The sequence below is a fragment of the Fusarium phalaenopsidis genome (genome assembly GCF_050370095.1).
Source record: "Fusarium phalaenopsidis strain FUZ10S chromosome Unknown contig_32302, whole genome shotgun sequence".
NCBI lineage: Eukaryota > Fungi > Ascomycota > Sordariomycetes > Hypocreales > Nectriaceae > Fusarium > Fusarium phalaenopsidis.
Genome location: NW_028145405.1, coordinates 4,920,563 through 4,937,546, shown reverse-complemented (window position 1 = coordinate 4,937,546; position 16,984 = coordinate 4,920,563). Strand labels below are relative to the sequence as shown.

The following is a 16,984-nucleotide window of genomic DNA, read 5'->3' as shown; positions in this document are numbered from 1 at the left end:
ACACGGGGTCGATGCTTGCATTGAGACTGTAGCCTGCTCCATGCGGGTTCCGTACTCCGATGTCGTAAGAAAAGGAATGAGGCTGTGTGGTGGGTAGACGAGAGTTTTGGTCAAAAAAATACGGCCCCTTGAAAGAAAATAGGTGCCGTATAAGGGTATAATTTTGCGAAGGTCAACGCTTTTTTTCTGTCTTTGATATTCTTGACTCATTACAAAGTCGAATAGAGGCATCACGCCTCCGCACGCTGGCCTGTTCCCGCATCTCCTACCGGTAGACGGAGATCCGAGTGCGTGCGGCGGGTCCAGGGGATGCGGATCAGGTGGGGATTATCCATGAAGTGGCGCCGCAGGGAACTTGCAGGCGTTGGGGAACGGGTACTCGACGCCTCGCGGGCTGGGGGGAGAGCCGTAGCCCGGTTGGGGTTCTCGGATTCGAGAGTGCGGCGGAGCATGGGGTGAAGGGATTCAGGAATCTCGTCCCAGTGACCGGCTCGAGCAGTGCTGAGCAGGCCAGGAGGGAAGAGTGCGGCGGGAACAATCGTAGACGAGTCAGCCCCACGGAAGATTTGTTCTGTCAGCAGACTGAGCTCGCCCGTCTCGATAGCGTTCTTGAGCCACTGCTCCCACTCCTCGTCAAGAATGGTAGAAGTGTCGCCGGCTTCACGTCTCGCAACCCGATCTCGGAGGCGCTCATTCAGCTCGACTCCCACACTCTCCAGTTCATCCTCGCTCTCGACGTCCATCTCATTATCCAGGTCGTCAAGGCCGACATATCCCACCTCGGCGGATTGGCTGCGAGAGTTCCGGGGCAAGTGCTCGATATCGGTCCAGTCGGGAAAGCCATCGGCGGTGGTGTCGCGAATGGTGTACCCCTGCTCCTTCTCATACTTCTCCTTGGCCCACTTTGTGCCCTCCCACTTGGTCAAACCAGCGATCTCGGCATTGGTGAGGCGAAGGCCGTCAAAGGCGCGGAACAGTCGACGGTGCCAAGGCCAGCGAGAGAGGCGGATGCGGTGCGTGGAGTGTGTGTAATCGAGGCCAGGATACTTGGCTTCCTGAGTCTCGAGGTGTCCGTAGAATGCATGGGTCTCCTGTCGAACTTCAGGAATCAGGCTGCGCTGAAGAAGGGCGTGAAAGTTTTGAGGGTCGTTGCTCTTGGGACGAGGAAACATGTACTCGTACACGAGCTGGTCGACGGGACGGCCCTTCATTGTGGTGGTGATTTCGTAGAGATTAGGAAGATGGAGGCGGAATCGGTAGGATGAGATGTCGTGGAAAGGCGCAAGTTTTCAAGATCGCTTTGTTTTTGTCGCTGGGAATCACCGTTGCTCAAAGAAGCCGCCAGAAGAACCCGAGTTGGTCACGTAATCGGAGAGTCGAAACGCACACGGGCCGGAGTGAATTTGGAGCAGAACCCGAGGGTCCACCGTCGTCGGAGCAGGCAGGTCGCAAAAGCCGAGACAGACGACGCAGGGGAGTATCAGGCAGAAAGGCCACGAGACAAGACGAACTTCAAGGTTAGGAATGCTGGGAAACGGCCAGAGCTGCTTGTTTGAAGGTGGTCGGGCGTTCTCGGCGGGGTGAGCGACACTCGGGACGGCGGAGCCGAAAGGGCTGTGGTGGCAGTTCCTCCGGGATGAGAGAACACGCACACGCACGCTCGGGCAATGACAAGGAGGCGACGGGGTTCGAGGGTTGCTTCCCAAGGGAGGAGATATTTGGAAGAGAGGTTCTTACTGAAGTGGGAGGGAGGAAAAAAAGAAGAGGTGAAAGTCGAGAACGAGGCAAGGGAGGGTAGTACCTACCTAAGTAGATAAGGTGGGAGAGCGGCCTCGGGGAGGGAAGGAGGGGCGGCGGCGGAAAAGAAAAAAAAAATAAGAACCTACCTACCTATGTCCCATGCCTGGATTGCAGAGTGCGCCAAACAAGGGACCAGGTGCCAAGCTGGCGGGTGCGAAATACTTGCCGTCCGTGGATCGGCAGCCTACCTCGAGCGTTGTTCCAGGGCTTTGCCTAGGGATCTATCCCAGGCGCTTCATAGGCTCCCGGGCGCCGCTTGGGAAGCCGGGACCTAATGCGCCTGGACACACCTGGCGAGCTGGGGGCCTGCTTTCAATGAATCAATGAATCAATGGGGGCGGCGGGCGTGGGATGGGTGAGGCCCCCGTAGGTGCAGGTGGTGGTGGCCGGCTGGGGGGTGTGGCGGCGGTCAGGCGCTAAACACCAAACCTGGTTCACTGATTTACCCTGCCATCCGCTCCAGCTCTCTCCATTCCATCATTGCCTAGGATTATAGCCTTCACAGGGCCACCGCCCGGGGCGCTCAGCGCACCTACACAGTCCCTCGGGTTGCAGAAGAGACTCGTCTTTCCCTGCTCTTCCCCCGCCGTCAATGCGCTGAAAACAAGCAAGAGAGCCCCAGGCTGCAGGACCCGTAATTCCGTCATCGTGTTTGCTGCGCTGGTCTTCGTTTGCAAGGGTGTGTGTAATCGGGCTTGTTTGGCAGGACCCTTGATAGTTGGGCGGCGGTTTGAAGCACCCTCACGGAGCATCGCGAGCTCTCGTGCGAATCTACTGTGTAATGATTCAACAAAGGCATCGAATTCTCACACCGTGTACTTCTGCCAGCTGGCCAGATGTTCATTTAAAGATGGATGGCTTCCCGAAAGCTAACATCCAGGCACCAAAGGTTATCACGCTGCGTCGTGTACCTGAGGATCCCACACCAATCGCTTACTCCCCTCCTAGCATTTTCGTGGCCACGACGTGAACAATGAAACCGTGAGATGTGGTAATTGCACGACAAAGTCGTTTATCAAGGCCCATTTCCATCGTCGAATTGCCAAAGGGCTTGGGGTTCCTGCATTTCTTGCTGTGGCACGTCGTTCCGTACAAAGGTGCACAGTTGTGGCACGCGTCTCGCGAGGAATCATCATTGACTACATGTGCGACTACAAAAAAGTGCAAAACGGACTACTATCTCACCGAGATTTGCTGCTAAACGACATGAATTTCCTCACTACGTTTGGCACCCTCTTATAAAGTGCACATCCGCCCCCTCGTGGCGTCTCCCATCTCTCCCCCTGCTCAAGGTCAGATGCCATCACCCATTTTATTCAAGCCAACCAATCCATTTCCTCGCTTCCCGGTCTCCGCCCCCAGTCCCCCATCACCAGTTTTCCCTCTCCAGCTTTCATCATCGCTGTTGGAGAATCCCTGGCTTTTCATTCGCCCGTGACCGGCCTGCTCGCACCCGGGTCGATGCCGGTCCCGGAGACTGGGCCGGTGAAGGCAGGTGCGTGCCCCGAAGCGGCAATGTCGGGTTCGAGCTCATGATGGATGGCGTACGCGGTTTCAAACAACAGCAGCTTCACACAGACACACAGACAAGCATTGCGTCAAAACAGCAGACGACCTTTTTTTGCTTTCTTCTTTTTTGTTTAAGCAAAACTTCAAAACTCAGTCGAGGTAGGTTCTGGCTGATGTTTACAGAACTCTCACCTCAGGGGCCGGCTGGGGAGACTTCTCAAAGCTCTTCATGGGCTCCAGACCCCAGCGGCCAAACATGGCAGCGTCTTCGTCCCATCCGTTGCACTCAGTCGTCAGCATTTTCTCGCCGGTGAAGATGGCGTTGGCGCCGGCCATGAAGCACATGGCCTGCTTCTCCTCCGACATGGTCTTGCGTCCGGCGGCGATGCGGATGATGGTCGAGGGCATGATGATGCGGGCTGTGGCAATGGTGCGCAGCATGCTCGTGAACTCGACCATGGGGCGGTCGCCCAGCGGCGTGCCCTTGATGGGCACCAGGGCGTTGACGGGGAAGCTCTCGGGGTGGCTCGGCAGGGTGGACACGGTGTGCAGCAGGCCGACGCGGTCCTCGCTCGACTCGCCGAGACCCAAGATGCCGCCCGAGCAGACCTTGATGCCGGCGTCGCGCACGTGGCTCAGCGTCTGCAGCCGCTCGTCGTAGCTGCGCGTCGAGATGACGGAAGGGTAAAACTCGCGGCTCGTGTCGACGTTGTGGTTGTACGCCGTGAGGCCGGCCGACTTGAGCTCCTTGGCCTGCTCGGCGTCGATCATGCCCAGTGTCACGCAGACCTCCATACCCATGCCCTTGACGCCCTCAACCATGGCCTTGATGTTCTTGAGGCTGTTCTTGCGCCCGCGCATGTCCCTCCAGGCGGCACCCATGCAGAATCGGGTGCTGCCATTCTCCTTGGCCGTCCGCGCCGCCGCCAACACGCTCTCGACGCTCTCAACCCTCTTGGCCGGCACCTTGGTGCCCTTCTGGTACCGGGTCGACTGGGCGCAGTAGGAGCAGTCCTCGGTGCAGCCACCCGTCTTAATGTTCATGAGGGTGCAAAGTTGCACCTCGGCGGGGTTGTGCCATCGACGGTGGACGGTGCTCTATCGGGATTCTACTGTCAGTGATGGGGGTCCTGATTGGCAATGACGAGCATCTGTGAGGTTGTACACGCAACTACCCCGCCATTCAAGTCGAGCCGGCAGATCCAAGCCCCGCAAATCGAACCATTGAGACAACCGTGATGGCAACCATGATGGTTCAAGACTTGGCGATGATAACAGAGCTAAAAAGACAAGCAGAAACAGAAAGAAAGCACTCACGGCCTGGTACGCCAGCTCCAGCACGGGCTGGTAGTAAATGGCCGCAATCTCCTCCTTGGTCCAGTCGTGTCGGACCGTGTTCGCCGTGACGGCCTCCCGCATAATCTGCTTCCTCCTCTCAGCCCGCTGCTTCTCAACCGCGTCGTGCGCTCCCGCCGGGGGAGGGGGCGGCTGCGATGGCCGAACGTAGTCGACGACGGTCGACATGGCTCGTGGGTGTTGCCATCTCGCCGAAGCGGGGAGCAGGAGGCGACCGCTCGTCACCGGGCGGAGGGCCCTCAGGCGGAGAGAGGCACCGGGCTTCATTGTGAGAGAGTGAGAGATTGTGTGAGAGGGTCAGAGAAAAAGAGGAAAGAAGGAATGATGAGAGAATGGATGGTTGAGAGAAGAGAGGAAGAGAGGAGGAGGAGGGAGAAGCTAGTAGTGTATGAGCTGGACGGCAGTGACCCAGCAGCAGCGGAGGCACTAGAGCAAGGTATCCAGGGACCGGGCTGAGAAAGAGGAGACGAACAACACCAGAAAACGCCCCCAAATGGAATGGATGCCCCCGTCCGTTGCGTTGTTGGTGAGCTCTAGAAGCATGGGCTGTGCTGCCTTGACGGCTCTACCTCCCCCCACGCTGACAAGGGGCCGCCTGGGGCAGATCGACCCAAAGGTGAGAAACCCAGCCGATCTTCGGCCAGTCTCCGGACGTCCATATCGCCTATCAATCTTGCTCTCTTGTGCATTGAGACCCATATCCCAACTCAAAACATGGTGGCTGCACAGATCCGGGACATTGCCATGCCCATTGCAGCAACGCGGCAACCTCGGCTCCTCGGGGAGACGTGTGCCTCAAGACGGCGTTATTTAACCGTCCTAAACCGCCGCCAACCTCTATTCGGAGTTCTATGTTGAGAAACCGAGCATCTTTCCCCTTGGGGTCGAGGATGCTTCTCAGGACGGGTAGGGGCGGGAACGGGGGTAAACCCGAGCGATGGCGCGATGCCAGCGTCTAACGAGCCCGCCCTGCTGGTGAGGAGCACGCACTGCACTGCAGACAAGATGCTTGACATCCTTTCCATCCCATTCCATCCAGCTTGCTTCCCTGTAACACAACAGCTTGAAGGCGCGCCAATGGCTGCTGAAGGTGCCTCACCCAATTGAGCTCTCTTGAGAGTGGGGGGGTAATTGCCTTGTCAAAACTCGGTCCGCTGCCCGTGGTGTTCCTAGCCTTGGCGGGCGTGCTTTTTTTGTTGACGACAGTCTAGCCCTGCAAAGAGACCCTTGATGGCAATCCGCCATTTCTCGTTGGCTAGGGAATTTTTTTTGGTTGAGATTTGAAAGGCAGGGTCTAGTCCTGGCTTTTAGTTGAACCCCGGAACATGCCCGTCCAACGAGGCATTCGGAATGGCTGCCGTGCCCGGGAAAAACTGGGGGGTGGCCACCCTCTGTCGTAATCGCGGGGTTGGTGATGGGTTTTTGTTTTGTTGTGGCACCATGGGTCGATTTGTTGCGGTCGTGGCCGGCTCCGTTGGAGAGGGTGTTCCGGTCCATAATGGAAGAAGCATTTGTCTTTGATAAGAAGTTCTATTCTTCCAGTGAAGTGACTGTCGCCGGTTGAGAGAATCTTGAGAGCTCAAAGGACAAAGACCTATCGACTCTGTCAATAATGATCGCTAACATTCATCCAATCTATATAAGATGGTAAAGAAGAAGAGAAAGGCTCAACAAGAGAAATTGAAGCTCAATATCAAGCTATATTTCATGGTCGCATCATCCCTTAGTCCAGGACGCCGTATTATCCGCCAATTCCAGAATCCCAGATTGCTTGTGTTTCTCATCATTATCCAAAGAAAACCGCCCATGCAAAATCCTTCCAGTCCTTGGTCAAATAGCCTACGTCGTCAACGACGTCATGGCCTCGCAGGTGTTCCTTGAACCTCGCAGCACGAAACTCCCAAAAATTCGACATCATATCCAAATCTCAGCTTCAGGGGTAGGCGGCCTCGGGATACCGTCTGCCCATTCCTCCAGGGCTTCCACCTCGTTCCTCTGGCGGCACTCGCTTGTCCCATCTCTTTCTTTCATTACGCGAGTCCCATGCGGGATAGTCTCGTCGCCGATCTGCATCGGCATGGCTGCTAGTTCGCCGCTCGACGTCCGGTCGTCGAAGATATCTCTCACGGCGTTCGTCCTCCCTTTCCCGTTCTCGCTCTAGCTCTCGCTGCCGACCCCTGTCCCGCTCTCGAATGCGATCTCGGTCTCGATCCCGCTCCCTCTCATCTCGCATCCTCCTTGACCGATGGTACTCTTCATCACTCGACTCGCCCTCGGACGAAGCTCCAGAGAGGTCGGAGTAGCTCCGGCTGAGGCGAGTTGGAGGAATCCGGTCTCGGCTTCGTCGGGCGCGTTGTGAGTCGGTGTGGTACGCACCGGCCCTCGGTGAGTTACGGGTTCGGTCCGACCCCGTCAATCCGTTAGGTAGCATGTTGGACACCTTTTCTGATAGCTTCTCTCGAATACTGCTGGTATTGGCTGTAGATCGTCGCCGAATGGGCTCATCAGGTCTTATATCCGGCCGATGAGGGCGGAACGACGTAGGCGGGTTACTGGCAGCGGGCGGCGGCGGACCGGATGGGGGAGAGTACCGACGAGATCCTGGTGAAGGCGGACTCGGGTTGATTCTTCGCTTCATACGGGGCGGAGCTGGCTCATCCTCATCGGTTGATTCGGATGAGTAGTGTCTCGGCTGACTGTGTCGGCGAGGCGGTACGGGCCGCTTCGCATTTGGATCAAGATAAGCTCCTCCTCCTCCATGTGAATAAGGAGGCTCTGCATGTTGCGGCGGGTTGTTATAGTCGGAGAAGCTTCGTCTCCGGGCATGCTCATCAAAATTGCTGTCATACCTCCCAGGTGATGGTCGTCCAGCTCGCCCACTTCCATGTCTGCCCGGAACGTGGTTGTACAGTGGTCGGTCATACGCTGGCTCAGGTGGTCTTCTCGGCTGGCCTGCAAATGCGTTCCCTGGGACATGAGTATAGGCGAATTTGGGCTCAGGTGTCTCATCTGGCTCAGGACAAGACCCAGGCGCCTTTCGAGGGACTTCGCGCGTAGATCCCCGAGAAGCTTCCTTTTCCCGGACCTGAGCCTCCTTTCTTAGCTTCTCAGCACACGACTTGTGCCAGTGGTCCACTTCAGCATCAGCCTGTGCAGGGAAAACCTCCTTGGGAAGAACGGGAGGGAACTCTTGGCCAGTCTCGGGGTGTTTTAGGTGCCAGTTCTTGACAGCAAACTGCAAGAAAGGAACGTGCTCCTCTGGGCCGAGAAGGATTTCGAGAGACTCCCATCGCGAGAAGCCTCTAGATGTGAGCGCAGGGATCGAAGGTGGCTCGAAATCGTCATCGGTAGGTTGCAGAGTATGTTGGCAGCCGGTGACCTGCCAGATGTAGGAGATGGATTCATGTGGCATTTCGACGAACAGCGCTGTAAGTCGTGTTAGCATAAACAGCCTTTCAACCGGCAAGGAAGATAAGCCTACAGTCGTAATCGCCACCCACAGCCTTGTAGAAGGCGGCGAGCTTGCTTGGTGTGAGATGGCATTCTGTCTTGTCGCCAATGTTTAGGATCTAGTATGACGTAGTTAGTAATGCGGTCTTGAACATGAGAGCTCCTGGATGAGCACTCAGACTAGGAAAACGGTGCGCGCATACAATATGTCGAACGATGGCTCTCAGAAGCGCATCTAGTAGCTTGGAAGGACTCTTGTCCTTCTCATACATGTAGACATATTCAATGGGTGGCGGCGGGGGAGTTGATGAGGCCCCTGGCGGGGCATCAGGCTTAGGAGGGGTCGCCATGACGATGATGAAAGGAAGAGATGAATGCGACCGGCGATGATGAAGAGGACAGCGGGGTTGAGGAGCTCGTGTGGTGATTTAGGGGAGGCCGTCGCGCGCTCTCATCCAGGGCAAACGTGGATGGCGGGGGAGCGCAAAGTGAGGCAATCGGCGGTCAGAAGGCGGCGATCGGGAAGGCAACGGCGCCGTAGGCGGGAGCGACTAGGCCGGCGACGAAGATGGCGCATTCAGATGGAGCCGGGGGGGATATTGAAACCTGACTTTGGAAGAGAAGAAGAAGGAGGGCGGAAGGTTTTCAGGACAGGGCGCTGACTGCAGACAAATAAATTGGGAATGGATGGATCGCAAGAGAAAGAAGCAGCGTAAGGCAGTGAAAGCAAGGTACAAGGGCCGGGCCGTTGGGAGCTGATGACAAGACAAGGCTTGTACAAGTCCAAAGTGTACTCGAAATTCCCAGGCAGTGAGAGAATCTTGGCGGGGGGCATGGAACTAGCTGGGCACCCGAGGGCACTGCTGCACTGGGCAGAGCCTTGCTTGGTCTTGACTTTGCGTGGGTCAAAACATGGATTATGGGGGTGATGTGAGATGGATGGATGGCAGCTCTCCTTTGGTTCTGCTGTGCCTGGAAGAAAGGGTCGACATCCGAGGCTGTTGAATGGTTGGTTCGGGGCTGACAAAGAGGATAATCGTCTTGATAATCCAGAGCAGCTGACCTCTCTTTGTCTCCCGCTACCTTACCGAAATGCTGTGCTGTCCCTCGTTTCGTGGCACTCCCCGGTGCCCAAAGGAAACAAAATGAGCAAGGAACAAGGCACCAAGGCTGCGCTTTGCTGCCATTACGGAATCCTCGCCCTCTGCCTCACTCAAAAACTGCCGGGCCTCCGTCGTCTGACACGTGCATCGTCGCTGTAGGTCCCCCTGCTGCGCTGCTTGTTCATTGTCCGGGATGGCCCCGCGGAATGCGTACGACGCGAACGAGAAGATAGTTTCCATCATGAGTTGAGTCTAGTGTCATGGGCTGTGTAAGGCATCGGTACGCAACACAAGCCCGAGCACGGCGCTTAGAAGGAGAGCACGAGATATTTCCAGAACTTTAGCATGGGTTACCTCTCGAAATTGTCAACTCAGCCAACTCAGCCTCATCGCGTTGCTGAGCAATTCTGCCCCCCCACTGCCAGGTTTAGATGCGCATCTGGCAGATTTGACATGACCTGCCTTGTTCCGTGCATGATGCCTGATCAACTTGGAATTTTCTCAAAACTTCCACAAAGGGCAGGGGATGGAATACCCGGCGAGGGTCACACAACACTCGGTAATCTCGGGTTGTTTAGGCCTGGGTATCAACTGATGATGAGAAATGGGCATCTCTTAACCTGGATCTTTGGCTCTGATGTCATGGCTCCAGCTCCGAGACAGGGATCACCATGCACGAGACGGCCTGGGCACTTTCACTACCCCGGGCTTTGTCTTGGACGTTTTTCCCGACCGTTGAAAGGGTTGAGTCTAGGGTAGGCAGGTCGGCTCTTCGTCCGGCAGATCAGTCCATTGCTAGTCCCAAAGAGGAAACCATTTCTCGATTTCTCTCCGGCATTGTTGGCCTCTTTGAAAGATTTCATGAGACAAGCATCATTGCAGTTTGCAAGTCGCGACGTCTTTTGTTGCTCCCCTTCTTTGACGCTCCTTCAGCCGGCTTTCTTTGTTTAATCTTCCTCTCGCCTTTTGCTGGCTCTTCTACTTCGGTCTCGATTTCTTTCTCCCCCAAACTACCTGCGAACTAGCCATCATGGACGCCCTCAAATCCGCCATCCAGCCCATCACGCACAACCTCCCCGAGCCCATCCGCGACCTGGGCATCTCAATCCTTGGCGACACCTGCTACAAGTCCCTCCTCCTCGACGTAAACATTGAGGACGCCGACTGCCTCAAGCTCGCCATTTCCAAGGCCCTCGGTATCGGTATCATTGCCGCCTCGTCCATCGTCAAGGTGCCCCAGATCCTCAAGCTTGTCAACTCAAAGTCGGCCGAGGGCGTTTCGTTCCTGTCCTACCTCCTCGAGACGACATCTTATCTCATCTCGCTCGCCTACAATGTTCGGAACGGCTTCCCCTTCAGCACCTTTGGCGAGACGGCCCTGATCGTCGGCCAGAACGTTATCATCTCGGTTCTGGTGCTTAACTACAGCGGCCGCGCCAGTCTCGCTGCTGTCTTTGTCGCTGCGCTCGCCGGCACGGTCGCCGCGCTGTTTGCCGAGAATGTTGTCGATAGCCAGGTTCTGAGCTATCTCCAGGCTGGCGCTGGTGTTCTGGGTGTTGCCAGCAAGCTGCCCCAGATCCTCACCATCTTCCAACAGGGTGGCACCGGCCAGCTTAGCGCCTTTGCTGCAAGTTGAACTTTTACTTTTCCTACCGGAATTCAAGCTAATGTAATATGTACAGGTCTTCAACTACCTCGCCGGTTCCCTCTCGCGCATCTTCACCACCCTCCAGGAGGTCGACGACAAGCTCATCCTCTACGGCTTCGTGTCCGGCTTCATCCTCAACGCCATCCTCGCTCTCCAGATGATCTTCTACTGGAACGCCCCCTCCGAGAAGGCTAAGGGCAAGCGCAAGGCTACTCCCGTCAAGGCCAAGCCTGCGGCTGCTCTGTCGGCCTCCTCGACGGCCACCCCCAAGAAGAGCCCTACCACTCGCCGACGCGGTTAGAGGGATCTCTACGTGTGTGGACTTGCGATTGCTTTTTCAGACATATTGCTTGTAATGAATGGCTCATATATTTTTAATACATTCAACTCTGGAATGTGCCTTGTACGTAGAATAATCATATGGAGTGTTCAGTTGTACGAGGAACTCGACTTAGATCTTGTCATTCTTTATGATGACGACGTGTTCTTGAAATACGAACCCGTAATTTAACTATCTACGCTATCTCCCATGGCAACGTTGCCCTGAATGCATCCATCCCGAATGGTATCCAAATCCCTGCAATGACAAAACGCCTCCAACTGTAAACGCCCAAATTATGCTATGCCCGCTTGAGTATGCCCGTATTGTAATGCCCTCCCTTTATTCCATCTCAAAATATGGAACCAGTCCCGTTCCACCTGTTGCTGCTGGGTGAACCTTTGCGGCCAGCACATTGTAAACATCGACGTTGCTCGCCTAGGTTGCTGACAGAGCAACCAAAGCAAACATGCTTGCCACATGCACCACAGGTGTGGTCCTCGGTTTCGAATCCATCAACATCCATCTCATCTCCACTGCTGCCGCCGAGGCAGGCGCCACAATCTTCGCAGTCGGATGGTGTAGACTCGGACTGGATTGAGTGAGATGTTGACGTGGAAGGCGCGGAAGAGATGTTCCAGAATCGATGCAGTGATTGTTGAGTTGATTCAGGGCGGCTGGTCTCATTCTGAGGCTGAAGTTGATCCGGTGCAGGCATTGCATGTTTTTGACTCTGGGCCGAGAATAGCATGTTGAGGGTACGTTCTGTCGAGCGGGTTAGCCAAGATCCTGGGGCGAGCAGAATGAATGAGAGCTTACGGTGAACTTCATTCTCGGAAGGTCTGCTATTGCGGAATCGCTTCATTGTGCGGCTGTGGAGGTGAATCGGAGTTGCTGCCATCACGGCAAAGGGGTTGGTAAGGCCGTTGGTTGCCCGGGGCGGCGAGTCGAACGAGGACACAGACGAGGGCGAGGAGCAGAGCTCAGAGACGGAACGCTTGCGCTTGTGGGCCATGATTGTCGATGAATGTATGGATACTGTTGAGAATTTCGGAGCAAAAATGGCGTCGAGGCAGAAAGATGCAGGGCTCTGTGCTGGAAATCAGAGAAGGGTGAATTGTTTAGCCTGGAGCTGAGGTGAGATGATGGGTGGATTTTGAGGAGCCGAGATGAGACGCGGGATCAAGGGAGCTCAGGCCAGCACGCGCTCACTGACGCGTTAAAGTGGCTGAACGCGTTCAAAGGTGTCATTGTCACGTGATTCATCTTGAATTGAAAGTGGAGGTGCCAACACGTAGAGAAGATTCTTTACGCCCTGGGTAACCACAGGCTAACCAAAAGAATAAAATAAGAAATAGCATTATAAATACAGTATCATTCTATTTAATTATCTCTCTTTGTTTTCTTATATTTCCTTGACAGTAGATATGACACTCCTTGCGGTGGTCTCTGAAGCGGTTTGGTTTAGTATTCGTAGATGCCTCATTGGATTCATTAAGCCTCAGGTTCAAATGTCTGGGCCCGTCTTATTGGAGTGTCGATTGTTTTTGACCCACACCATTTTTTTTTTAACATTTGTGTCTAATTTGGTACTAAAAAGTGACATAAACGCTTTTTTATAAAACGCCAAGGCAGAGATAATATTATATAGAGGGCAAGGCCACGTAGAAACCTCAATGGGGCTGTTTTTATCTTTTCTAATATAGACCATCTTCCTCATAACCTCACATGTTCTCGAGCTTTATTATATAGGTAATTGAAAATGACAAACCTCTCCACAGAAGCCATTATCGCCATTATCGCCATCGTCGCCCTACCATTGGGCTGAGCCTTTCTGTATTGGCCATTTATATCGCCTATCTTCAACTCAGTGCCAGTCGACGGAGCTACACCCAGAACTATGTTGAATCTCTGCCTCTCGTAAACTACCCAGAGGCCATGCTTGTGGGACCAGCTCGGTCAGGGTAAGCTATGCCATTGGAGCATTTGTGGATGCTCGCATTCCTTTTCCGCTCCAAAAGTTGATCGGCTTTCCAGACTGGCTTTCGAGAGTCGGCATCAAATCCAATACCAGATGTTCCGCTGGCAACGCAACAGCGGTGATCTCCCTGAGTTCTCCACCGGCTGGACTCCAGACTGTTGGGTACCGGCGACCGCACTTAGTCCTCGGATGGAAGACTGAGTGCACCCTTGCTCATTTATTGGGGTAAATTCGCCTCGGTTAGCGACAATTCTGCCAGGAAGGATTATAGATGTATTGTTAATGCTCTTACGGAGTAGAACACAGTGCTTTTCTTATTGGCACTGCTCTAATAAAACTAGAGACGAAGGATTGATACAGAGCGATTAGATACTAGACTTTCGGCGCACATTTAGTTGTAGGTCTGTACCGTAAGGGGAAGGATCTAAACAATATGACTGAAATGAAAGGTACTTGAGATTCCACCTATTTTGGTATAGAATTGAAGTCCTAATTCGCTGTCGAGTTACAACGCTTTCTGAGGCTATTCCCATCTTGCTATTTAATACAGGTGGAAAAGGCGGAGAAACGGGCCCACAAATGTAAATAGCAGAATGGGCCATCAGTCATCTATCGTTCCAGTCGGGCCTCATATTTACTGACGAGCACATGCCAACTTTTTCAGCCTCGTGTCTGACTTTTTAAACCTTCTATATCTCGTCTCTACCCGCAAGAAACCCCAGTCATCCGAATACGCTTCAAGTGTAGTTATTGACGGGTTCGCTCTGACGAGATGTCCAGCGTCTTGGACTCGGCCGGCGTCTCGATCTGGATCGTTGGGGGCCGAACACTTGGACCGTTTCTACTTGCAATGTGAACACGACCCCACCTGCTGGTCTGGACGCAAACTTGATGAGCATTTCCCCCCTAGCAGTCATGAAATGGTGGAAGAAGAGGTGAAGAAGGGCAACCTACTAAGTAAGAGACGACCGAGAAGACTCATGCTCGTCTACAGCTTCAAGTTTAAAGCGACCACGCAATGTTACATAAGCAAACCAAGCACTAACAGATGACACGACAAGACCAGGGATGGTGAGTGCGATTGCAACAACGACTTCGGTTGATAGGTTAACCATTGAGAGAAGGATGATAGAGGCGAGTTTATAGAGCGTGATGTTTTTCTTTTCAAATGACAGTGTGAGGACAGCACCAAGGGAATTAAATGTAGAGGCCTACAGTTTCGGAGAGCTTTGAGGCAACATGACCCAACCACACAGACGTCTCCCTTGTCCACGCCCGGCACCGTGGACAAGGGCATTTGTTTCTTCATCTGGCCCCGTCCCCTCGACTCCCCTGGCTCCCTGATCGCCCCGTCCCCGTGTTCCCTGCTCAAGCTTCGCATACTTGGTCCATTTCTGGTTTAGCCTCCCCGTCAGCCGTTTCCTCCACAAGACGTCGAGCAGAAGTCTTGTTTTAAAGACCCGGCATCCCAGTTCACAACGCTTTAATGTCAATCCTCCATGCATGGTAGATTCGGGCGGTGTTGCTCCGTGCTGCAGTAGCTGAAATCTATAACCAATAGAAACTGTTGGTTGGTTCGCAGTTGTCGCCCTATTGGCGGTATGAGTGAGAGCTTCTCTCTTAAGAAGCAATTCCACCTACCTCCGTTTTCGAGAGGCAGCTCCACAACCTCCTCTCTGTGGTAAGAAGCTCATGCATTCCAAGGATAAACCGAGACACTAGGACAAAAGCATTGACATCTCATCCCCGAAAGGTAAAGTAGGAAAAAAAAAAGTTGATGGTACACTTGAAAAGAAAAGAGAGAGAAAATATTTATGATAGAGTACCTTAAGGTACTTATAATTGTAGAGAGGAATTCCATCTTCGTTGCCGGTGTGGTATCCCGTTTGTAAGGTTTCTGAAACCACGTGCAGTTCCACCACCTTCCTCTACAACACACTCACCGATCCATATGTGAGGCGTGGACGTCGAATAGGTATGCAGAAACATCCGTTCGGTATATATCTTGCAAAGACAATAACAAAACATATCAATATAGATACCAAACTTTAGTCCTCATCCTCCCCTGAAATCTTAATCACTAACTTCCCAAGCCCCCCCTTGCCAGCAGCAACCTTCTCACATGCCTTCCTCACCTCTTCAATATCACCAAGCTCGACGGCAGTGTACACTCCCCTAACATTGCCCTTGGCCACAAAATCCGCAACCACCTCCATGTCCTCTCTTATGTTCGGGCTCCCAGACACAAACTCATGCTTGATGCCCGTTCCTCTTAGCTTCCACCAGTACGGAAGCTGCGCGAGGTCGAGCAGCCAGCACAGCCAGGAGGGCATGTTTTCCGGTCCGAGCATAGGACGCATGGTTTTGCTTGGGGGAATGCTGGCAATGCTCATGAAGATTCCCGTATTGGGTTTGAGAAGCGCCGCGCTCTCGTTCCAGGTTGCAAACTGAGTATTGAACGCAAAGTCGACTGTGCCCCGGCCGACGACTGAGACCACGTCTTGCGTCTTGTAGTCGTAGAGCTGGTTGACCATGCCGGGCAGGTATTGTTCCACCAGCGGCATTTTGGACGTCGACACTGTCGAAATGATCTTGTCGGCTCCGAACATATTGCGAGCTACTTGGATCGCGGTAGAGCCAGATGAACCGAGAGCGGCAGGGATGTAGACCGTCTGCCCAGCAAGACTGTCTTTGCCCTGAAGCTCCAGTCCACGTCTGATGACCTGGAGTGCGGTCACGACAGGGCCTGGGAAAGTCACAGCCTCCTCAAACGACACATGCTCGGGTTTTATGTGCAGGAATCGTTCCTCGGATATGGCATATTCAGAGGCGAATCCGGGATGCGGTCTACTAAACATGGGCTTCTCCATGTCGAAGCCGTAGACTTCGTCGCCGACCTTGAGCTTCTTGACTGCGGAACCAACAGCGACAACCACGCCGGCGCCCTCTTGGGAAAGAGTATAGGGATATCTGTGATATTTTAGTCAACGCTGGTCTTCCCGGTTACTTCTGGGATGTCCTTACTCCACCGAATACAAAATATGTAGCATCCCAGACGCGAACTGGGTGTCGCCGGTACTGATGGCAGCAGCACGCATACGCAAGAGGACCTGCTCAGGCTTCGTAATCTTGGGCGTAGGTCTCTCCATGATCTCAAACCCAGAGGGAGAACACCTCTTCGGTGCAACGAGGGATCGCATAGTTGGTGGTATCTTGGCCATGTTGATGATCTTTTGTATCCGAAAGAGCGATGCAGTCTGCTTCATCCCGATGACTTGTAAGTCTGGGTTGGACTACCAAGAAACGGTGAGCACGGCAGGCCCTTTATCTGTACAGAAAACCTCATACCGGCGGCGGAGTTGGTGATTTCGGCGGTTTCGGTGGGTCCTCCGAATTGCCCCACCGAAACCGCCGAACGCCTCGCCGGCAGCCCTCCGGCGGCTGGAATAGGGGTGCGGACACGTTTGCGGAGTTCATGCGGGCTTGGAGTAGCTTTTGGGGATACCGGGCGTACAAGTGCGGACTTGGTTTGTCATACCTGCGGAAATCAACGTTGAGTGTCGACCGGTAAAGGGGAATCAGGGGTACGTCTTGTTGAGTTGCGGTCAACGTTTCACACACCAAAAGGGTTCGTCTAGCCAGGTTCTAGAAGCCGTGGCTTGTCATGCTTCTGGAATCGTGGCGCCTCACTCCAGCCTTCATACCGGTCAATAAACGGGGAGTTTAACTGAGGAATGTGAGAGGCTTCACAGCCAGGGCAAGTAGAGATCTCATGGCAAATTGGCCCACTGGGCTGCTTTTGTATTACCCCAACCAGT

General features: G+C 54.0%; 6 protein-coding genes across 6 annotated transcripts; 1 reads left to right on the top strand and 5 right to left on the bottom strand.

Moving 5' to 3' along the window:
* Positions 1-230: 230 nt before the first annotated feature.
* LRP88_08876 (uncharacterized protein) lies at positions 231-1,211 on the bottom strand (the record flags this gene model as incomplete). Its single annotated transcript, XM_083245374.1, has 1 exon — positions 231-1,211. The coding sequence occupies one exon, from the start codon at positions 1,209-1,211 to the stop codon at positions 231-233; it is 981 nt and encodes a 326-aa protein (XP_083099868.1).
* A 2,275-nt stretch (positions 1,212-3,486) lies between these two features.
* LRP88_08875 (biotin synthase) lies at positions 3,487-4,932 on the bottom strand (the record flags this gene model as incomplete). The annotated part of the gene is made up of 2 exons (XM_083245373.1): positions 3,487-4,407; positions 4,627-4,932. 2 exons carry the CDS (start codon positions 4,930-4,932, stop codon positions 3,487-3,489), a joined length of 1,227 nt encoding a protein of 408 aa, XP_083099867.1.
* A 1,666-nt stretch (positions 4,933-6,598) lies between these two features.
* Positions 6,599-8,465, bottom strand: LRP88_08874 (uncharacterized protein; the record flags this gene model as incomplete). Its single annotated transcript, XM_083245372.1, has 3 exons — positions 6,599-8,091; positions 8,147-8,234; positions 8,319-8,465. The coding sequence occupies 3 exons, from the start codon at positions 8,463-8,465 to the stop codon at positions 6,599-6,601; spliced, it is 1,728 nt and encodes a 575-aa protein (XP_083099866.1).
* A 1,783-nt stretch (positions 8,466-10,248) lies between these two features.
* On the top strand, positions 10,249-11,167 carry LRP88_08873 (PQ loop repeat-domain-containing protein; the record flags this gene model as incomplete). The annotated part of the gene is made up of 2 exons (XM_083245371.1): positions 10,249-10,845; positions 10,901-11,167. 2 exons carry the CDS (start codon positions 10,249-10,251, stop codon positions 11,165-11,167), a joined length of 864 nt encoding a protein of 287 aa, XP_083099865.1.
* Positions 11,168-11,537: 370 nt separating this feature from the next.
* Positions 11,538-12,200, bottom strand: LRP88_08872 (uncharacterized protein; the record flags this gene model as incomplete). The annotated part of the gene is made up of 2 exons (XM_083245370.1): positions 11,538-11,950; positions 12,005-12,200. The coding sequence occupies 2 exons, from the start codon at positions 12,198-12,200 to the stop codon at positions 11,538-11,540; spliced, it is 609 nt and encodes a 202-aa protein (XP_083099864.1).
* Positions 12,201-15,214: 3,014 nt separating this feature from the next.
* Positions 15,215-16,387, bottom strand: LRP88_08871 (NADP-dependent oxidoreductase; the record flags this gene model as incomplete). Its single annotated transcript, XM_083245369.1, has 2 exons — positions 15,215-16,136; positions 16,191-16,387. 2 exons carry the CDS (start codon positions 16,385-16,387, stop codon positions 15,215-15,217), a joined length of 1,119 nt encoding a protein of 372 aa, XP_083099863.1.
* Between the last annotated feature and the right edge of the window lie 597 nt (positions 16,388-16,984).